The sequence below is a fragment of the Bubalus bubalis genome, chromosome 3 (genome assembly GCF_019923935.1).
Source record: "Bubalus bubalis isolate 160015118507 breed Murrah chromosome 3, NDDB_SH_1, whole genome shotgun sequence".
NCBI classification, from domain to species: domain Eukaryota; kingdom Metazoa; phylum Chordata; class Mammalia; order Artiodactyla; family Bovidae; genus Bubalus; species Bubalus bubalis.
Genome location: NC_059159.1, coordinates 86,251,957 through 86,276,029, shown reverse-complemented (window position 1 = coordinate 86,276,029; position 24,073 = coordinate 86,251,957). Strand labels below are relative to the sequence as shown.

Genomic DNA, 24,073 nt, shown 5'->3' with positions numbered 1-24,073 from the left:
ATTTAAGAATTAGTTTCTAAAATCATCTTTTCATTATGTTTTCCCACTGGCTATATTGTCTGACATAGGATTTTTATGCGCCCAGAGTTGCTAATTAGCTCCTCCCAAAGCTATCTCTGACCTCTGAGAAGATAGGTAATACTGTAATAAGCTTCCATTTCAGTCTTTATTTTATAATAAGAGGTTTTTAAGTTTTTTTGTTACCATTGGGATTTTATCCACATTTGCATTTATGAAACCAAAGTTTCTTCAATGTTTTGTAGGTGTGCATAGGACAGATTCTACGAGTAATTCAACTTCTTGGAACCACTCCACAACTAAAAGCTGTCACTTTGCGCTTGTTGACATCTTTGTGGGAAAAACAGGTAAGCTCAGATACACACTTGTGTGGATATTAAGCATGTCCCTTTCACTGAAGAAAACAAATGTTGTCATTATGCATGACAGTCCTTTGATATAGTGATATTAGTGAGTGGCATAAATGATTGCATTGAGAAATTTTAATTTAGTGTTGTACTTTTGATCTATGAAGCTGTCAGTTGTGATTGACTCTCAGAGAGAAATTGAGAATAGAAAATCATCTTGTTTCCTTAATTTTGAAATCTGTTTTTCCATTTTTGTGAAAAAGTAATAGAAATTTAAGTGATTAAAGCCTTTGTAATTAGAGTGAGATTTTGCCACTTTTTTCCTAGTTTTATGAAATGAACAGTACATAGATCTGCAAGAAAATCTCTAGCAATCATAACAGCATTCTTCTTTGCTGATTAGAAGAAATACATTATAATTTGCAATGCAAATGTAAGATTTAGAGGTGAAAATGTTTCATAGAAGGAGATAATGATTATTCAACTCAAGTTGTAAAATTACCTTTTTTGTGAAATTGCCTTCTTAGGATCGTGTCTATCCTGAACTGCAGCGTTTCATGGCCATGTCCGATGTGCCCTCTCTGTCTGTGGGCAAGGAAGTCCAATGGGAGAAACTAATTGCTAAAGCAGCATCAATCAGAGATATATGTAAGCAAAGGTAAGACATGCTTGACCCTTGGGAATGTATATCATGATACATATTTTTGCATTTATACATATATATATAAATGCATGATATTTTTTTGCATTTATTTTGCATGATATATATATTTGTATTTAATCTTTTTATTGCAAGCAAGACACTCGGAAAGATAGGCAGAGGATATTTGAGTAAGAATAAATGAATATTAAGCGCAAGTGTCTGACTGTAAAATTTAGTAACATCAGACAATTACTTTGAGTAGCAGGCATGTCTTTTCAGGTCTAGTCTTATATCTAGGTTTAGCAGATATTTATATCCTTTTCTGGATAATAATTTAATGTTGTAATAAAACATAAGATGTTATGTTTTGTATTTTTCTATATATCAATTCCTGAAACCTAAGCAGTGGGTTATAGCTCAAATTGTTCTTTCTTATAGTCTCCTTATGTGATGCTTGATTTTTTTTTTTTGATATATGAATAATAAATGCTGGAGAGGATATGGAGAAAAGGGAATTCTCTTCCACTATGGCTGGATATGTAAATTGATACAGCCACTGTGGAGAACAGTATAGAGATTCCTTAAAAACCTATGGTTGACTTTTATAATATGTAAATAGAGAAGGCCTTATTTGTGACTCATTGAATGGAATTAATTCTTGGGAAATATTACAGGGAAGGAAATGATCTTGAATTCTTGTATATGCTCTGGGGTTTAAAAAGACTTGAAGATATTAGGGAGATGCTGCTGCTCTTCTAGGTTATGGGTAAATAGCTAGGCAGGAGTTCCTAAGATTGAAATAACACTAAGCAGAGCTCCACCTCATCAGATTTCTATTTTCTTGAATCAGGTCGAAATCTTTAATGAGGAAATAGATTTAACGCATTTGAAATAGGTTGTAATCTTGCAGTTTCATGTTGATTGAACCACTGCACTGTAGAGTTCTTAGCGCATCATCCTCACTTCTGTCAATGATGACATTGTGAATGGTACTTCCTGAAGCTTTGCAATGAATGAGTTGGCCTGGATGCTGATAATGCAGATGATTCTTGTGTTAGGTAAAATCTCAGATTAGACTGTATTTAAGCCCTAGCAGTTTTGCCTCTTTTCTAAGCTCCAACCTTTTGGCAACACAAAAAATCACTTGGTCTAAAAGTTATACACATGTATCCCAAGACCTCAGAGTTTAGATTCTCTTGAGGTATTGGCATGGAAAAAATTAAGAGATGAAAGCCGACATTTTAATTTTGCATACTTAAAGCTGGGGCTCAGGAGAGGTTAAATATCAGACCAGATCAGAGTCTGTGAAAAACTTATTTAGTGCACCTGTCAGTTACCACCTCAAGATCCTATCAAAATTTTCCATTTTTGCTAAATGATTTCCATTGGTGGATTTCACAGAATTCAATCAGGCAATTTTTTAATTTACATTTTGTTAAGTAGAGAGAAATATATCACTGAGGGGTTATAAGGAATGCAGACCTGAGCGTTTCTTTATGAAGTTAAAAGCACTCTATAGATAGCACAATGTATGTGCAACAGAGGAATGAGAGGAAGAAGAGTCAGTGAATCTGGCACAGTTCCTGACATGAGATAAGTGCTCAGTCAGTTATAGTTCATATTATTATTATTAACTTTATCCTCATACACTGTCATCATCATGGTAGGTATAACCATCTAAGTTTGTAACACTACTATAATCAGTCATCTTCTGATCTCATAACCCTGGCTTTACTGATGATCTCAATAAGGTAAGTCATTTCTTTTCACTACTACTATAGACTTGAGTTTTTGTTGATTCAGACAATAGGGTTTTTTTCTTCACATTCCTCTTTTTTTTGGCTCTGCCACGCAGCATGCGGGACACTCGTTACCTAACAGGGATCAGGCTCATGCCCCTGCAGTGAAAACACAGAATACAGACTATAGGTTTTGTGATTCAGGGAGAATAAAATTTGTTAATAAGTGTCTTCTTTTTTGGGTAATAATATGAAAAATTAGCCTGAAGTTATAGCAGAAATGATGAAGTTGCAAATCTTTGAAAAAAAAGCATATGGTTTTATTTGTTGCTGCTGCTGCTGCTTCTAAATCACTTCAGTTGTGTCTGACTCTGTGCAACCCCATAGACGGCAGCCCACCAGGCTCCCCTATCCATTGAGGATCCATGTTTAACAGGTATGAGGGTAAAAAAAAGAATTAATGTTTTTTATTCAGGCAAAAGACCTTGGAGTAGTAATATAGGTCTTTGACTTTAATCTTGTGTCTAAATGTCATTTCTTATAGGCCATATCAGCATGGTGCAGATATGTTGGCAGCTATTTCCCAGGTGTTGAATGAGTGCACTAAGCCTGACCAAGCTACTCCGGCAGCCTTGGTGTTACAAGGTCTTCATGCACTCTGCCAAGCTGAGGTGGGCTTTTTTGAATTGTTTTTAAATTGTTTTGTATAATTTGGAAGAAAATAATTTACAAGGCATTGTGCTTAAAAGGATGCAAGACAAATTCTAGTAACTGAAAGTCAGGCTGTTTATATCCAGAGATCTTTCTTTGTTCAGTAGACTGAAGCAAGATTGTCTACAAATTCTCTATAAAGGGGAGTCTTGAAACATGTAGACGTTTTCTAGAGGCTAAAGAAAACTATGCTTTATGTTCTTCTTCATTGTTATTTATTCTTGATAATATAAAATGAAGAATAATGCTTATAGAAGAAATCTTGAGTATATTTGCTTCGTGGTTCTATGATTGGAGAGCTTTAGAAGCAGAGGAGGCGAGGAAATTGACGTGGTATCTCAGTTTTATAGATAGCAACAACTTTTGTTGGCTTGAAGATTGGCAAAAGATTCTTCCTTTTCTGGTGATCATATTGGGTAGGATGGATTAATGTTAGAACTGAGCCTCTAAATCATCTTCTGAACTGTAGACTACTTCCAAAAGTACAGCACAGCAAAGGGAATCTTTAATGTTTTGGAGAAATGTAGTAATTACATCAAAGGTCATTCACTGACCAAACTAAATTTTTTAATATTTTTATGCAGTCTTGTAAGTAGCTTTATTATTTTTTTTAATGGAAGTTAATTTATAATATATTAGTTTCAGGTGTACAGCATAGTAATTCAATACTTGTATAGATTATATTCCCTTTAAGTTATTAAAAAAATAATGGCTATATTTCCCTGTGCTATACAATAATATTCTTGTTGCTTATTTATTTTATGTGTAGTATTTTGTATCTCTTAATCCAATCCCCTTCCCTCATCCCCTCTCCTTCTCCCCACTGAGAATCACTTATTTGTTTTCTGTATCTGCGAGTCCATTTCTAATTTGTTATATACATTTGTTTGCTTTCTTTTAGTTTTCACATATAAGTGATAACATAGTGTATTTATCTTTCTGTGTCTGACTTATTTTACTAGGCATAACAATCTCTAAATTCATACACATTGTTGCAGATTACAGAATTTCATTCTCTTTTATGGCCGAGTAATAGCTGACTGTGGCTCAGATCATGAACTCCTTATTGCCAAATTCAGACTTAAATTGAAGAAAGTAGGGAAAACCACTAGACCATTCAGTTCAGTTCAGTTCAGTTCAGTCGCTCAGTCGTGTCTGACTCTTTGCGACCCCATGAACTGCCAGCACACCAGACCTCCTTGTCCATCACCAACTCCCGGAGCCCACCCAAACCCATGTCCATTGAGTCGGTGATGCCATCCAACCATCTCATCCTCTGTCGTCCGTTCTCCTCCCGCCTTCAATCTTTCCCAGCATCAGAGTCTTTTCAAATGAGTCAGCTCTTTGCATCAGGTGGCCATTCAAGTATGACCTAATTCTAATCCCTAACTATTATACAGTGGAAGTGAGAAATAGATTTAAGGGACTAGATCTGATAGAATGCCTGATGAACTATGGATGGAGGTTCGTGATATTGTACAGGAGACAGGGAGCAAGACCATACCCAAGAAAAAGAAATGCAAAAAAGCAAAATGGCTGTCTGAGGAGGCCTTACAAATAGCTGTGAAAAGAAGAGAAGCCAAAAGCAAAGGAGAAAAGGAAAGATATACCCATTTGAATGCCAAGTTCCAAAGAATAGCAAGGAGAGATAAGAAAGCCTTCCTCAGCGATCAGTGCAAAGAAATAGAGGAAGACAATAGAATGGGAAAGACTAGAGATCTCATCAAGAAAATGAGTGATACCAAGGGAACATTTCATGCAAAGATAGGCTGAGTAAAGGGCAGAAATGGTAAGGACCTAACAGAAGATATTAAAAAGAGGTGGCAAGAATACACAGAAGAACTGTACAAAAAAGATCTTCATGACCCAGATAATTACAATGGTGTGATCACTCACCTAGAGCCAGACATCCTGGAATGTGAAGTCAAGTGGGCCTTAGGAAGCATCACTACAAACAAAGCTAGTGGAGGTGATGGAATTCCAGTTGAGATATTTCAAATCCTAAAGATAATGCTGTGAAAGTGCTGCACTCAATATGCCAGCAAATTTGGAAAACTCAGCAGTGGCCACAGGAGTGGAAAAGGTCCGTTTTCATTCCAATCCCTAAGAAAGGCAGTGCCAAAGAATGCTCAAACTACTGCACAATTGCACTCATCTCACACACTAGTCAAGTAATGCTCAAAATTCTCCAAGCCAGGTTTCAGCAATACGTGAACTTTGAACTTCCAGATGTTCAAGCTAGATTTAGAAAAGGCAGAGGAACCAGAGATCATATTGCCAACATCCGTTGGATCATCGAAAAAGCAAAGGAGTTCCAGAAAAAACATCTATTTCTGCTTTATTGACTATGCCAAAGCCTTTGACTGTGTGGATCACAATAAACTGTGGAAAATTCTTCAAGAGATGGGAATACCAGACCAGCTGACCTGCCTCCTGAGAAAAATCCATATGCAGGTCAGGGAGCAACAGTTAGAACTGGACATGGAACAACAGACTGGTTCCAAGTAGGAAAAGGAGTGTGTCAAGGCTGTATTGTCACCCTGCTTATTTAACTTATATGCAGAGTACATCATGAGAAATGCTGGACTGGATAAAGCACAAGCTGGAATCAAGATTGCCGGGAGAAATATCAATAGCCGCAGATATGCAGATGACACCAGCCTTGTGGCAGAAAGTAAAGAACGTGAAAGAGGAGAGTGAAAAAGTTGGCTTAAAGCTCAACATTCAGAAAACTAAGATCATGGCATCCGGTCCCATCACTTCATGGGAAATAGATGGGGAAACAGTGGAAACAGTTGCAGACTTTATATTTTGGGGCTCCAAAATCACTGCAGATGGTGATTGCAGCCATGAAATTAAAAGATGCTTACTCTTTGGGAGACAAGTTATGACCAACCTAGACAGCATATTAAAAAACAGAGACATTACTTTGGCAACAAAGATCCATCTAGTCAAGGCTGTGGTTTTTCCAGTACTCATGTATGGATGTAAGAGTTGGACTATAAAGAAAGCTGAGTGCAGAAGAATTGATGCTTTTGAACTGTGGTGTTGGAGAAGACTCTTGAGAGTCCCTTGGACTGCAAGGAGGTCCAACCACTCCATCCTAAAGGAAATCAGTCCTGAGTGTTCATTGGAAGGACTGATGTTGAAGCTGAAACTCCAGTACTTTGGCCACCTGATGGGAAGAGCTGACTCATTTGAAAAAATGCTAATGCTGGGAAAGATTGAGGGCAGGAGGAAAAGGGGAAGAAAGAGGGTGAGATGGTTGGATGGCATCACCAATTCAAAGGACTTGAGTTTGAGTAAACTCCAGGAGTTGGTGATAGACAGGGAGGCCTGGCGTGCTGCAGTCCATGGAGTGGCAAAGAGTCAGACACAACTGAGAGACTGAACTGAACTGAATATTCCATTATGTATATTTGGAATACACACACACACACACACACACACACACCACATCTTTTTACATTCATCTGTTAATTTAGAGCAAAGTCTTTAGTTTTCACCATCTTACAATTGAGTGTGATGTAGGTTTGTAATAACTGACCTTTATTATGTTATGATATATTTCATTTACACCAACTTTGAGATTTTTCTATCATGAATTGATTTTCTATCATGAATGGATATTGAATTTTGTGAAATACTTTTTCTGCATAATAGAGATGATTGGAGAAGGAAATGGCAACCCCCTCCAGTCTTCTTGCCTGGAGAATTCCATGGATAGAGAGAGGTGCCTGGCAGGCTCCAGTCCATGGAGTTGCAAAGAGTTGGACACGACTGAGCGGCTATCACTCATAGAGATGATCATGTGGTTTTTATTTTTTTCTTAGTGTGGTGTTCCACATAAATTTGCCAATGTTAAATTATCCTCGCGTTCCTGGAATTAATCCTACTTGATCATGGTGTATGATTATTTTTATATATCATTGAATGAAGTTGCTAATAATTTTTTAAGGGTTTTTGTATCTATATTCATCATTATTGGCCTGAAACTTACTTTTTTGTAGTGGCTTCGTCTGGCTTTGGTATAAGGATAATGTTAGTCTTGTAGAATAAATTTGTGAGTGTTCATTCTCTTCAGTTTTTTTGAATAGTTTGAGAAGGATAGGTATTAGCGCTTCTTTATGTTTTGGGTAATATTCTCCTGTGAAGCCCTCTGATGCTGGACTTTCTTTGCTGGGAATTTTTTTTTTATTATAAATTCATTTTCACTAGTAGTCATTAATTTGTTCAGATTGTCTGTTTCTTCCTGATTCAGTCTTAACAGTTTGCATGTTTCTAGATATTTGTTCATTTCTTCTGGATTGTTCGATTTGTTGACATATTTGTAGTATTTGACATTTTGTATGTTGATATATTTGTAGTATTGTCTTATGATTTTTTGTAACTCTGTGGTATCAATTGGTATTTCTCTTCTTCAATTCTTTTTTTTTTTTTTTTTCGGTCCTCTCTCATTTCCTTCTGATGAACCTGGCTATAGTTTATGAGTTTTGCTTATCTTTTTAAAAAATCAGCTCTTGGTTTCATTGATCTTTTTGTTTTTGTTTTTATGCTGCCAATTTATTTATTTCCTCTCTGTTCTTTATTCTTACCTTCCTCCTGGTGACTTTGGGCTTTATTTGTTCTTCTTTTTCTAATTCATTTAGATGGTCGGTTGGGTTGTTTATTTGAGATTTTTTTGTTTTCTGAGGAAGGGCTGTATCACTGTAAACTTCCATCTTAGAACTGCTTTTGCTGCATCTCATAGATTTTGGGAACTTGTATTTCCATTTTCAGCTAGCTCAGGGTATTTTCAGATTTCCTGTTTGATTTGTTCATTGACCCTTTGTTGTTTGGTAGCATATTGTTTAGTCTCCAGGTATTTGTTATTTTCTCAGTTTTCTTTCTGTAATTGATTTCAAGTTTCATACTATTGTGATCGGAAAAAAAGTTTTGACGTAATTTATATCCTCTTAAACTTGTGATTTGTGGCCTAGAATTTGCTCCCTTCTGGAACATGTTCCATGTGCACTTGAAAAGAATGTGTATTTTTCTGCTCTGGGATGGAACATCTTGGAGATATCTATTTAAGGCCACCTGGTTTATTGTGTCATTTAAAACTATGGTTGCTTTATTGATTTTCTTGTCTAGAAGATGTGTATATACATCCATTGATGTATATAGAGTGTAAAAGTTTATTATTATCATTTTATTGTCGATTTCTCCCTATATGTCTGTTAATATTAGCTTTATATATTTAGCATTAGTCACTCAGTCATGTCCATTCTTTGCAACCCCATGAATTATTGCCTGCCAGGCTCCCCCGTCCATGGGATTTTCTAGGCAAGAATACTGGAGTGAGTTGGCATTTCCTTCTCCAGGGGGTATTCACAAACCAGGAATTGAACCTGGGTTTCCCACATGGCAGGCAGACGCTTTACCATCTGAGCCACTAGGGAAGCCCCTTATGTATTGTATTGGGTACATATATATTAAGGAGTGTAACATCTTCTTCTTGTACTTATGCCTTTATCATTATATAAGGCCCTTCTTTGTCTTCTGTTAAAAGCTTTGCTTTAAAATTCTATTTTGTCTGAAATGAGTATTGCTACACCACTTTCTTGTCATTTCTGATTGTATGAAATATCTTTTTCCTCCCTTTGCTGTTACTCTGTGTGTGTCACCCTGAAGTGAGTCTCTTGTAAGTAGCATATAGACAGGTCTTCTTTGAGTCAGTCAGCCACCGTATGTCTTTTGATTGGGACATTTAGTCTATTGACATTTAAAATGATTACTGATAGGCTTATACTTATTGCCATTTTATTACTTGTTTTCCAGTTGGTTTTGTAGTTCTCTGCTCACGTCTTCTGTTTGTTTCTTCCCTCATGGTTTGATTTTCTTTAGTAGTTTTCTTGTGTTTCTTTCTAGTTTTTTTGGTGTCTATTGTAGGTTTTTGATTTGTGGTTCATGTATGCTGACCTGTAACCATATCTACTTGTTTTTAACTGGTAGAATTTGTTTTTTACTGCCTCAGTCCGTCATCTGAAATTGGAAAGTACCACTGTAATAATTGTATTAGTTTCACAATAAATAGTTCTACCATTTGAAAGTATTTCCTTGTCATTATTTTTTCCAAACAGAAATCACCTTGTTTCTGAAACTACATATAGGAAGTAATTTTTTCTGTCATTCCATTGTGCTCTTCCCATCCTTTCCTTTCTATAAGGCTCTGTTGTCTATAAGTGCTTATTAACTCATAAGAAGTGATTTTCCTCATTCCACTTCTGTAAGATATCATTGTTAACTGTAGTTAAAACTAATACAGTTATGTAAAGTTTAAAAATAAAATAAAATTAAAAAACAAACAAACAACAAAAAAAAATGTTGCCTGAAGTGGTAGAAAGCATCTTTGTTTTTAGACAGACATATTGTCTGCCTAGTATATATGTCATTAGCTGTGTGTCCTTTGATTTACTTAACCCCTTTGACCCTCGTTTCCTCAAATGAGGGTAAAATGGCATTACACACAAAATAGATCTAGTAATGTGGGTAATATCCACCCACATAGGTGCTCTTTAAATGTCAAACTTGTTCCTAAAAAATTGGTTATAGTCCATGCCTTCAAGGAGAGTCTAAGTAGTTTTTTCATCTTTCCCCTAAAACTCATATAAAATATGATAGTAACTTAGTTTCTTCTCATAAGTGGTATCCTATCAGTTCCCTGCCAAAGCTTTTGGTATTTTTTTGTGTATTGAAAGGAGACCTCTTGAGATTGTTACACTGTAGCCCTAAATCTATTTCTCCATTCCAAACCACTATTCATAAAGACGGTTCTGAGCCCACTATCAGACACTCTTGGCAATCTGAATCCATTCAGGTTGCTATAATAATAACATAATGAATAGCTTATTAACATCAGTTATTTATTTCTCACAGTTCTGGAGGCTAAAATGTCCATGATCAAGGCGCTGGCACTTTGACTGTCTGCTGAGGGCCTACTTCCTGATTCATAGCTGTCTTCTCACTGTAATTTCACATAGCCAGAGGGGCAAGGTAGCTCTCTGTAGTCTCCTTATAGGCACACTGATCCCTGGCATGAAGGCTCTACCTTCAAGACCTAATCTCCTTCCAAAGATCCCATTTCCTAATACCACCACCTTGGGGATCAGGATGTCAACACCTGAATTTAGGGGGGTAGGTACAAGCATTCATTATATAGCAAATAACATCTTTTTAATGGAAAGAACATGTTTAATTTTTTTAACTTTTTATTTTGTATTGGGATATAGCCAATTAACAAACAATGTTGAGAAAGTTTCAGGTGAACAGTGAAGGGATTCAGCCATACATCTACAAGTATCCATGTACATGTATGTGTGTATGTGTGCTTAGGCATGTCTGACTCTTTTGACCCCATGAACTGTGTAGTCCACCAGACTCCTCTGTCCATGGAATTTTCCAGGCAAGAATACTGGAGTGGGTTGCCATTTCCTACTCCAGGGGACCTTCCTGACCCAGGAATTGAACCTGCATTTCTTGTGTCTGCTGCATTGACAGCCAGATTCTTTACCACTGCACCGCTGGGAAGCCCATACATGTATCCATTCTCCTCCAAACTCTCCTTCCATCTAGGCTGCCACATCACATTGAGCAGAGTTCCATGTGCTATACAGTAGGTCCTTATTGGTCATCCATTTTAAATATAGAATTGAGGCATCATGTTCTAAGTATTTTATTTAAAAAAGCCTGTGTCTAATTTGGTACTTCAATACTTCTTTCCTTGGCTTGGTTAAAGACCTTTCTCTTACTGTGTTTGTCTTTCTCCACCCCCCTCTTTTTTTTAATGCTGTAAAATCCAAATCCCGTATTCACTGCAAAGAAATTTCAACTGAGATGTTACAAATGAGATAAGAATTTAATATATTGTCCTTCTACAACTATATACTAACCTCTTTAAGTCCTTTTTATAATAAGATGGGCATTCATAAGTCAAAAAGCAATGCCATTAATCAGTTAACTTCATTTTATTATAGGGCTTCCCTGGTAGCTCAGCTGGTAAAGAATCTGCCTACAATGGGGAAGACCTGGGTTTGATCCCTGGGTTGGGAAGATCCTCTGGAGAAAGGAACAGCTACCCATTCCAGTATTCTGGACTGGAGAATTCCATAGACTATTTAGTCCATGGGGTTGCAAAGAGTCAGACATGACTGATACTTATTTTTTATCCCTTCATTTTCATCTGTCTTTCTTGTCTGGGGGAAGAACCCACTATTTTATTGACACTTACTAATTGTGAATAAGTGTTATTTACCATATTTTCATTATAGATATTAAAATGTCTACAGCTGTGAAATTTGTTGAAACTGCATCACTGTTAATTTTGGTAATAGAATGTTCTTTTTTATGTTTGGTAGTGAATAACTCTATGTTCATCTAAATAAGCAGAAATAATCTATTCCCCTGTGGTGGGCCTTATAGTAATAATATCTCTTTCTCTTTTGCTTAATCTTTCCAAGCTGTGTGTATGTATGTGTGTGTTCATTATTTGTGGAGCTGCTGCTGTTATGTTCTGTGACGTGTGTTAAAGTTGTAAAATATACTAAATTTGGTGGCCCTTGCCAGGCCACATTTAGTAATTTTGGGCTAATCTTTTGGTGTTTTGCCAGTATGCTATCCACAGAAGCCAACATGCATTCTATGAAGCTATTTATTCTGTCTTTTAATTGATACCATGTGTGAAGCATTGATGGCTGCCAAGAGTTTCAAGAATGAAAATATTCAGCATGGTTATGGATCTTCTTCCCAGAAACATTTGGTAGTGATTTCTCTATTTCTCTGTGGATCCTTTGCTATCAAATATAATTAAGAATATGAAAAGACAGCCTAAAACTGTGAAATTTTTAAAAACAATTTGAAGAGAGTAAATTGGATAACCCTATATTTAAAGAGGGCTTCCCTGATAGCTCAGTTGGTAAATAATCTGCCTACAATGCAGGAGACCCCAGTTCAATTCTTGGATCGGGAAGATCCACTGGAGAAGAGATAGGCTCCCCACTCCAGTATTCTTGGGCTTCCCTTGTGGCTCAGCTGGTAAAGAATCCACCTGCAATGCAGGGGACCTGGGTTTGATCCCTGGGTTGGGAATATCCCCTGGAGAAGGGAAAGGCTACCCTCTCTAGTATTCTGGCCTGGAGAATATCTATAGACAGAGGAGCCTGGAGAGCTACAGTCCACGAGGTCGCAAAGAGTCGGACACCACTGAGCAACTAAGCACGCAGGCTTTCTCATCCTGGCCTTTGTGTTATGAGTTAACTCTTTTTCCGAAGGTTGACAATGGACTCTTCAATTTTGAGAGTCATTATGAGACTCATTTGTCCTTGATAGGGTCAGATTAAACCTGTAATTATTGCTGCTTAATCATTTATCATGGTCTCCAGTGAGAGATTGAAAGGATGGATTCCATCTGAATAAAGACAACATATTGTCTTTTGTAACTGGCTTCTTTCACTTAACATATTTTTAAGGTTCATCACCTTTAAAGTATGTACCAATACTCCACTTCTTTTTATGATCCAATAATATTTGATGCAATTATCTTATGTTTTATTCATCCATTCATCATTTGATGGACATTTGGATTTTTGCTGATTATTATGAATATTGCTGCTGTGAATATTGTGAACATGTAATTGCATGGACATATGTTTTCATTTTTGAGGGATATATACCTAGGAATAAAATTGCTGGATTATATGGTTACTCTGTGTTTACTATTTAAGGAGCTTCCAGAACTGTTTTTCCAAAGTGGCTGTGCTGTTTTATGTTCACACCAGCAGAGTGTGGATGTTCTAATTTCTCCCCATTTCAGCAAAGCTTATCTGCTTTTTTGTTTTAACTGTAGCCTTCCTAGTGAGTACAAAGTGTTATCACATGTGGCTTTGATTTGCATTTCCCTGATGACTAGTGATATTGAGCATATTTTCACATGTGTGTTGGCCACTTGTGTATCTTTTTGGAGTAGTGTCTATTCAGGTCCTTTGCATATTTTCTTCTCTGTTGCTTTTAACTTCCCTGGTGAGCTGTGTTAGATTTCATTCCTATAGGAATGATTGGTAAAACAATTTTGTCTTATTGCTTCTAAGAAGCAAAGGATACTGGATACTGGATAAGTATCCTTATAACCAAAGGATAAATAAAGGATACTGGGAAATCATGAACTCTTTTCTGGGCCATTTACTATAAAGAGAGCTTTTTATGAAGCCATGCGAAATATCAAGTAAAGACACATATGTTCCACTTAGCTATTTTGTCCACAGATGACATTTCCTTTATTTTTATATGAAATTAGCAGAGTGCTTTCAGATGGAAAACTATTAGAGAGATTTTAATAATAATAATAATAGTAAGCATCTATTGATTTCCTGAGTGCTTTCTATGTAGTAATCACTGTATACTATAATCATTATATTTATTATATGATTTAATCTTATGGGAAAAAGCTGTTTATGTGATAAGGTGCTGTTTTCTTCTGGGAGGCTGACAGAGGTTAAATAATTGCCCAGAGTCATCCAGCTAAAATGTTGTAGAGCCAGGATTCAAACCCAGGTCTACCTGAATTCAGAGACAATATGTTAATCACTTAAAAAAAAAAAACACAGCTTTACTGAGATATAATTCATATACTGTCACTCTGTGTTTTTGTTGGCCATGTTTTTGTTCATTGCCCTTGTCCTGTTCTGATATTAAATGGATAAGTCTTTTTGTGAGCATTAAGTTTGAACTCTTTCCCTCATACTTCTCTATTTCCTTTATGATACATTAATGCATAAGATTTCAGATTATTTAGGCTTTGCATAGAGATCCTAATGAAAAAGATATTTGAGCCAAAATAGATTGATTTTTGGTGCTTTATGGGTTATTTATTGAATTTTATATTTTAAAGATGTATTGACATATTTCTTCATATATGCATACTCAGTCACATCTGACTCTTTGAAGTGTTTTTATCCTACTTTAGATTTTTATATTAATAATATCACATTTACTTTGGATAATGAAAGCATCCTTCATCCACATTTCACAAAACCATTTTGATTTTTCCATTTTTCCCATTGTATTTTCTTTGCACATACATTTTATACTTTCCATCTTCTCAATTTACATTTTACTAGAATGATTTTTGATGCAGCTACAGGTTTTCATGGCTTAATTATTTTCCATTGAGTGAAAGTATCATATGTCATCAAATAATTCATTTTCAATTGGATTCTAAAGTTTTATAATTAGTCTAAGAAGTAATTACATATGTAAAGTTTTTCCTTTCTTTTGAATTGTTTTCTTGAACTAAATATTTTAGAGTTTTATGGATATTTTATGATCTTATGGTTAGTTTACTTTTTTAATGTTAATTAATTTTTTATTGTTGATTGGTTTACAATATTGGTTTGATTTCTGTCATATGTCAGTGTAAATTAGCCATAGGTGTAGATATGTCCCCTCCCTCTTGACTCTCCCTCCCGGCTCCTGCCCATTCCCACCCCTCTAAGTTTGAATTCCCTGAGTCATACAGCAAATTCCCATTGGCTATCTCAATAAACATGGAAAGTTACTTTAAAAATAAGAGTGGATAGCCACTCCCTTCTCCAGGGGATCTTCCCAACCCAAGGCTCGGACCCAGGTTTCCCACACTGAAGGGGCATTCTTTACCAGCTGAGCCACCAGGGAAGCCCAACTAACACTAACATATATAAATAATTAGCTTATTTTTAAAGTAACTTGCCACATTTATTGAGCATGAAATAGAAAGTTGTAATGTAACAATTGTTCCTAAGTTTCTGACAGTGTTATTTGTTAGTACAGAGAACAGTTCAATTATATCATCACTTCATTGAGGGCAGCATTTCTTCTTGTTACATGACAATTCTGCTTGTTACCCATGAGGGGCCCATAAGGAAAAGGAAGGTCTAAAATGAGTATTTTTTCCTCACAGTGGATTTGGACTGGTTTAGCTTTGGAGCTTTGGAGAATATTTAAGAGGAGTGGAAGTGACTTAAATTTTTTATTTTAAAATCATTGATGTATTGTTATTATGAATGCTTTTAAAAGATGTTTTAGAAATCCATCTTGTTGACTAAAGATCATATTTAAATCCATACTTTTTATTTTACACTTAAAAAGTGCTGTCATTGTTTTGCTTTTTGGGTTTATGGGCTGTAAGTGTAAAAGGGATCCTGTTTATCTCATAATTTCATAAAGTTTGTTGCCTGTTGGAAAAGATGTTCAAATAGAAGGGTTGGCAGCCTTTCAACAGTGTTCTGCCAAGTTTTTCATTTATTCTCTGATGAGTAGAAGTAGTGAGAAGACCAAGCGAAAAAGAGATGGCACAGCTTCCCCCAGTCCTATGTCCACTGCAATGCACACGCTGGGCAAAAATTCCCTAGGCAGGACACCAAAAACATCAATTTTAAAATAAAAATATTGAAAACTGAAGCCAGGCTATGCAAGGTTCTCTGGACTTTCTAGGGGCGCACAGCCTAGTAGGGGAAAGCATTGTGTTAAGTACACCAGATGTATTTGAAATTCAGAAATAGTGCAGAGGAAAGATACAACATCAAAGGAATGCTTTTCTAAATCTCAAGCAGCAACACCAGGTGGCAAAGGAAAAGAATATTTAGGACTAGAAGAAAGAGACTCTGTGAATCACTAGTACCTTTAGTTTTTCTTTCTTTTTATGTAAACAGTTGTATCAAGGTATAATTCACATACTATCCAGCTCACCTATTTATAGTGTGAAATTTAGTCACTTTTTGAATATTAGTTGTTCATCCACCATCACAATCAATTTTAGAACATTTCATCACCCCCAAAAGAAGTTACATACCTTCCATACCACCCCTATGCCCCACACCTCGCCCCCACCATAGGGAACCACTAATTTAATTTCTGTCTTTATAGATTTGCCTATTCTGGACATTTCATGTAAATGAAGTCAAACAATATGTGGCCTTTTGTGACTGGCTTTTTAGTTAGTGTAATGTTTTCAAGATTTCATCCATGTTGTAGCAAATATCAATACTTCATTCCTTTTTATAGGTAAGTAATATTGCACTGTATGGCTATACGACATTTTATTTATCCATTCATCTATATTTTATTCATCCATTTATCAGTTAATGGACATTTGGTTTGTTTCCAGGTAGCTCAGTGGTAAAGAATCTGCCTGCCCAGGCAGGAGATGCAGGTTCAATCCCTGGATCAGGAAAATCCCCTGGAGAAGGGAATAGCAACCCATTCCAGTATTCTTGCCTGAAAAATCCCGTGGAAGGAAGAGGCTGGTGGGCTACAGTCCATAGGGTCACATAGGGCACGACTGAGCACACGTGCACCACACCTGGGTGTTTCCACTTTTTGGCTATTATGAATAATGCTGCTGTGAACTTCCGTTTTCAAGTTCTTTGTTTTTCTTGGGTATTTATCTAAGAGTGGAATGGCTGGATCATGTAATTATGTTTAACCATTTTAGTAGCTGCCAGGCTGTTTTCCAAAGCAGTTGTGTTTTATATCCCATCAACAGATATCTTTTCTTCTCTTCTCCCCAAATAATGGATATACTCCTAGGTAGGCATTGCCACTGAAGTATTTTTAGCTATGACTTTCATTCTTACTAAAATGTACATGATACGAATAGTCACTGAAGAATAAGAATATCCTAGAATATGTTCTGTAATATGGGAGGCTAGTGGGAGCCTGGCGGGCTGCCATCTATGGGGTTCGCACAGAGTTGGACACGACTAAAGTGACTTAGCAGCAGCAGTGGGAAAAGAGGAATCGGGAGCTGCCCTCACCAACTTTTTCTTTCTAACTTTTCTGGGGCACTGTTGCCTGCCACTCAAAATGATTTTGTCATCTGTCTTTGAGGTTTACAGCCCTTGTCTTAATATAATAGATAGCTTTTTTGAGGGGTTTTGGTTTTTAATATTTATTTATTTGGCTATATCACACATCATGTGGGATTTGGTGTTGTCGCACATGGTCTCTCTCATTGCCATGCTCGAGAGAGTTGTGGCATGTGGGCTTAGTTACTCCATGGCATGTGGGATCCTAGTTCCCAGATCAGGGATCAAACCCATGTCCCCTGCACTGCAAGATAGAGTCTTAACTATTGGACCACAGGGAAGTCCCAGTAGATACCATCTTTGACCAGTAATCAGTAAGGACCCTGAATGGTTTAATGTTTATGATATTAAGGATGTTTGTCTTTATATAAATCACTAACATTTATAGAAATCAGAATTTAAAAACTTTTGCCAATTTTCTTTCATTATCATAGGACTAATATTTTTAATTAATTCTAATATTAATTAAAAGTAAAAATTACAGATATCTACCCTCTCTTGTTAAAGAGGAAGATCTTGCAGAACCTGGCCTGGTTCTCCACGTGGGAGGGACAAGTTAATACCAAGTAACATTAACAGCTACCTTTTGAGAAGTATGTACTTTAATTTGCAGCACTTCTCTTGGCTTTTAGATTTACATTTTCTGCTTGACTCAGGTAGTCCTTAGAATTATGTCCCCTATTTTAATCATTGAAATAATTTCATGTAAGTAATCTCCGTTTGCCCATGTAACAACTCTCCCTTCATTTTTCCAAACCACTCTTTAAAAAAGATGTCATATGATTGGCTAATAAATATGGAAAAATGTCAACATTGTTGGTCATTGGGAAACATACACACCACTGAAATCAGTAATTTAAAAAAAAGAAAACTGATGATATCAAACATTGGAGAAGGTGTAAAGTAACTTGATATCTCTTACACTATTGGCAGAACTATAAAATGATACAGTCATTGTTGAAAAATATTTGGCAGTTTCTTATAAAGTTGAATGTATACTTATGATCCAGCATTTTACTTCTAGATATTTATCTGAGTCAATGAAAACATATCCACAAAAAGACTTGTATATGAGTGTTCATTTCAGCTTAACGATTATAACATATCTGGAAACAACTCAAATGGGTATTGTGTTTGTACATTTGAACGCTATTCACCAATAACAAGGAAAAGACCACTGCTACGTGCAACAATATGGATGAATCTCTGAAGCATGCTCAGTGAAAGGAGCCAGTCACAAAAAGTCCATACATCTCATTTTTATGAAATTCCTGAATAGGCAAAATTCATCTATGAGGATAGAAATCAGCATGGTAATTGACTTGGCGGGGGAGAAGGGTAGACTAGAAAGGGGCAAGAGGCAATCTTCTGGACTGTGGTCTGTATCTAAGAGCTGTTAGATACTTGAACTATGACTAATTCAAATTGTGTTGTGCTCTAAGTGTAAAATGGACAGCAGATTGATATCTTAGTATGAAAAATTGTATAAACTATCTCAATATTTTTAGGTTATTTTACATGTTAAAATGATGTTTTGGATAGATTGGGTTAAGTAAAATGACAATAATTCAAATTAATTTAATCTGTCTCCTTTTACTTTTTAAAAATGTGGTTACTAGAAGATTTTAAATTGCATATGTGGCTCACATATTTCCATGGTGTGTTTCATGATGGAGGTGGTGGTTACAATAGTGTGTACATTTGTCAGGATTCATTGAAATATACAATTAAGATCTGTACTTTTTGCAGTGTGTTGCTATACTTTAATACTACAAAACTATTAAAGCTGCATATTTTCATGCTAGTGAATATGTTTGGCATTTGGTGTCCATTATAGTCTGTATTACACTTCATAGTAATCTTGTAATGTAGGTGCTATTTGCTCATGAGCCTGTCAAGTCAAAGTAACATCCAAATTGACATGATAAGGTAGACATTCACATACTCTCTATACTTCTTGTGCTTTTCCACTGTATCATGTTGCTTTTCCACTTGGGAGAAGTGTGAATGTACTTTGGGGACAGTACAAGTTTTGCTTCTTCAGCCATTGATTTTTAAATCTGTGCTCTGGGTGGTGGTGAATGAGTCATAGTTTTTCTGAAATTTAATTCTTTAACCGCATAGGAATCTAGTAACATTGCCTCTAATGCTTCAAGGAGGAAAATGACTTCCAGTCTAAACAAATTGCCCACAGTTAGAGGAGAAATAGCTTTTGGTGTGTGCATAAATGAAAATCAGTACATTGTACTGAAAAAGAGGGCTCATTCACTTTTAAGATTTTTCTCTCTTAAGTCCTTGAGATGGGAATGTGAGGCAGTGCTAACCCTCTGTTTTCTTAATCATCTGTGAGTCTCTTGTAGCAAAAATTAATAGGCGTTGCAGGATCATGAAGAAAAGCTCTTTCATCTCGCCTAGCTCCAAGAGGGTGTTATATTTTCAAAGCGGAGTATTGTACAATTGAGCAATAGATAAGGAGGGGAGGGCCCTTTCCTGGGGATTCTTGACCGCTGGAAGAGTTCACTCCAGGCTGTTTGTCACTGAAGTGATTTTCCCGGAAATACCCTATGCCAAGGTTATGTTTTGGCTATTCTACCCTCTTTTATTGATTTATTTCTGAAATCATGGGGTAAGGTAGTTCTCCCTGCCCTCTCCCATCGTCCCAACTCTTTGTCTAGTTGCTCCTTCAGGGCTCCATGGGGTGGGAACGATTTTCAATGGGACTCAGGTTTTCAACGGGATTGGGTTTGGAAGTTTTAAGGAGTCAATGTGGTATTAAAATGGCCAATAGAAATCCTGCATTTTGTTTAAGCATTTTTCAGCGTGGTAAATATAATTTAATATGGAAATGTGATACATTGTTCCATGGCAGATTTTCCTCAGCTGTGTACAGTAAGGGTTCTGTCACCTACTGTGGATTCAGTATTTATTACTTATTCTCTGGAACCTCTTTTGTTGTTCTTACGTTTTGTTTGTGGGGACATTTAAAGGTGGATTGCCTGTTCGACCTTGCAGAGGAGTTGATTAAGTTTAATTTGCTATGCATTAGGCAAGGAATTTGCTTGTCTTTTTGAACTGAGCTCTATGTTATTTGTAGTTGGGGCATGTTTTTTGATGCCTTCAGTTCTTCCTGGGCATGAAAACGCTTTTTTGTACATTTGTTGAATCTATTTCCACGCTGAGCTTTTTATGTACTACACAATGACTCTTTACAGTTGAAAGTTGTAGTTTGGCCTTATTTTTAACTATAAAGGGACAGCAGGAACTTGCCTTTTATTAAACATGCGTGGATAGTATAACATTTACTTTGTCACACTGTAAGTAGATTTTAAATATGGTTTTTCATTTTCAAAATAAAATTTTAACTGACTGTAGTAAGTTGTATAATGGAATACTATTGAACACATGTGTGAAATGTGTGGGAAAATTCAAATACTGACATTTCCTGTTTAAATAGAAAAGACTTCAGCTTTCAATAATTAGTTAATTGGTCATTTTTTTTTTATAGACAGTATTTGTAGATTATGCAAAGTCAAACACTAAATCAAACTTAGAGAAAATTTTAAATTTGAAGTCTTGGCATTTTATCATTTCCTGATTTTGCGCTTATGATCCCATCTTCTCTCCTCTGTCTGACCTTTACCATACCTAGATTTGGTGTGATCTTTTAGATACTTCACTCTGAACATTTTACAATCTCAGCTTTCTAAGTTATGACATTTAGGAACCCCTTCTCCCTCCTATTCATTATTTTAATTCCATTTCCGCTTAATTCCGTTTTATTTTGTATTTAAAATTTTTTTGTATGAAAAGATTTCCCTCTTAAAGTGGAATTTGCTCTCTAAGGATTATTAACTCATGTGAGTAGTCTGTGACCAAACATGAACGCTGTTCAGGGTATCCAGCCGTGAGTTTCCGGCTCAGTCACAAACCTAGGGTATTCTTTAAAAGATCAAATGAACTGGACACTAGGAGGGTTTTAATGATGCCAGTTAACATCAGAAGAGCGGGGCTCAGTGGTTGCAAATTGTGCTCATCTGAATAAATGCCACTGAGCTAGAAATAATGACATGACTAAAAGGATGCTAATTGTGTGCCATTCTGCCATTCCTGTGAATAAAATATATCGTTTAAGCTTATACAGGGTTGGGTTTTTCTGGGGGTAAATGGAGACATAGGATGTAGAAAGGGGGTCTCTGAAGGAGGGTTGTAGATTAAATGGCATTACATGTTTGAAAGGCTTTATGGATTTTGAGACGTGATGGAAAACATTATTTTGGTACCTTCTAAGAAATTCACATATACCCTTAAGTGACCTAGAATTTTTAAAAACTTATTCATCATATACCCATGTGAACCTAGAATTAAACTTTTATAAAAAATGTCATTGTTACCTGTGGTAATTAAACTCATCTCCATGCTACATAAATGTGTTGACCTTTTTTTAAAAAAAATCTTTTTATTTTGTATTGGGGTATAGCCAGTCAGCAATGTTGTGAAGTTTCAGGTGAACAGCGAAGAGACTCAGCCATACATGTATCCATTCTCCCTCCAACTCCCCTCCCATCCAGGCTGCCACATAACACTGAGCAGAGTTCTGTGTGCTATGCTGTAGGTCTTTGTTGGTTATCCATTAAATGTGTTGATCTTACCTCCTCATTTCCCAAGATAAAATATCACTAAGAGACTCATTTCCAGAAACACTAACATTTCCAGGTTAGACTTCACTTTGATTAGATGACTAAAATCATGTGTTAGTGAAAGGCTTGGGAAGTATTGGGAATTAAGTCAGTAAACTTTTGGTAAATATTTATATAGGTACAGAATTACCTGGAATGCCTCTTTTTTTTTTTAATTTAATTTTATTTTTAAACTTTACATAACTGTATTAGTTTTGCCAAATATCAAAATGAATCCGCCACAGGTATACATGTGTTCCCCATCCTGAACCCTCCTCCCTCCTCCCTCCTCATTCCATCCCTCTGGGTCGTCCCAGTGCACCAGTCCCAAGCATCCAGTATCATGCTTCAAACCTGGACTGGCAACTCGTTTCATACATGATATTTTACATGTTTCAATGCCATTCTCCCAAATCTTCCCACCCTCTCCCTCTCTCACAGAGTCCATGCTTCCAAATCCAGAAGTCATATTTAAGGAGATAGTATATACATTTTGTTTTAAGATTCTTTATTTATTTATTTTTTAAAATTTTATTTTTAAATTTTACATAATTGTATTAGTTTTGCCAAACATCAAAATGAATCCGCCACAGGTATACATGTGTTCCCCATCCTGAACCCTCCTCCCCCCTCCCTCTCCATAGATTCTTTAGTTTTAAGTTTGAAAGACTTTGCAAAGTTGACCAGAAAAGGATTTGTTCAAGTCTATGGACTGTACTATTAATTCGATGTTGTTCTAATGCTCTTCTCATGTTTTCAGTATATATTACTTATCTTTCATGATTTAAATGACTTCATACCCATGTAGGCCCTGTTGTTAGGTTTTTGAGCTTTATTAAAAGCTGGGCTTAGATCTTCTCATAGTAGCATAATGAAACCTGTTGCTCTAGATTCTAATTCAACAGTAATGAGTAAGATATTCTCAGAGGTACCATTCCTTTTGCTTCAGGGCCATGGCACACTGCCTCTACTTACGTAAGTGGTTGTTTGAACAATTAACTTGCTTCAGTGATTCACAGGGTTGTATGACTTTGATCTGAAATTGTTGAAAACAGGTCAAACAAAAGAGTATTGTTGACTTTGTTTCATCATGTTACACTTATAGCTTCAGTGAAAGTGAATTTCCTTCACTTTCACTTGTTTGGCTCAACTACTCTGTCCACATTATGGACTTCATTGAGTATACCTGTGGCGGATTCATTTTGATATTTGGCAAAACTAATACAATTTTGTAAAGTTTAAAAATAAAATAAAATTAAAAAAAAAAGAATGGCAGTGATGTCTAGTGTGGTCTTCAAAATTCTGTGGATAACTTGCACTACAAAATCAGAATCCTTTAGAGATGAAGCCCAAGCTCTCTATTTTTTAATGAGTTCCTCAGTGACTCTGGTATTCAGTGATGTTTGCGAGCATTGTCAAGAGCAACAGTCTCTAAAATGTTTTGTGTATAAGTCCAGCCATGAGGTATGGGAAGAAGATATTAGAATATTTCTTATTTATCGTTTATCTCAAAAAAGAGAGTAAAATTAAGCTCTCGTAACATTTAATATACGGATGGATGGTTTCTTTACTTGTATTTCCATCAGATGGTCACATGTCACCCAGAGTAGCCAGGTATCCTAAAGGAAAAATGGGAGTTCCACAGTAAACTGGTTGTACCATCATCTCTCCTGTGTTAGAATATAACAGTCTGTTGCAGTTTATGCATATGTATTAAATACATTTATAAAATGTATACATACATACACATATATACAAATATGTAGTTGTGTCATTTAATATATATTTACATTTATATGTGTACAGTTATATGCATATATGTATATGTGGTTATGTCATTTTACTAGACATGCTGATTCCATATATGGGTTGTTGAAAGATTTATCTGAAGCACTATTAACCTTGACTTTATGGAATTTTCTTCATTCCTTTATGGTATGCCTGAGCACAACTACACACAAATTGTTTGCCTCTTATTTTTGGAGCTGTGTAATAGCTATATTTTTTCTGACGACTGTGTCTTTTTAAGAAAGTGACAGTTTTACTGAGATATAATTCACAT

General features: G+C 36.1%; 1 protein-coding gene across 5 annotated transcripts in view; it reads left to right on the top strand.

Moving 5' to 3' along the window:
- Nucleotides 1-24,073, top strand: part of FOCAD (focadhesin) — a 301,517-nt gene that overhangs the window by 138,606 nt on the left and 138,838 nt on the right. For all 5 annotated transcript variants that reach the window (XM_044939795.2, XM_044939797.2, XM_044939796.2 and 2 more), the window contains 3 exons: nucleotides 264-365; nucleotides 893-1,023; nucleotides 3,292-3,418. In XM_044939795.2, coding sequence (XP_044795730.1) covers nucleotides 264-365; nucleotides 893-1,023; nucleotides 3,292-3,418 — 360 coding nt within the window. The remainder of the gene's footprint in view (nucleotides 1-263; nucleotides 366-892; nucleotides 1,024-3,291; nucleotides 3,419-24,073) is intronic.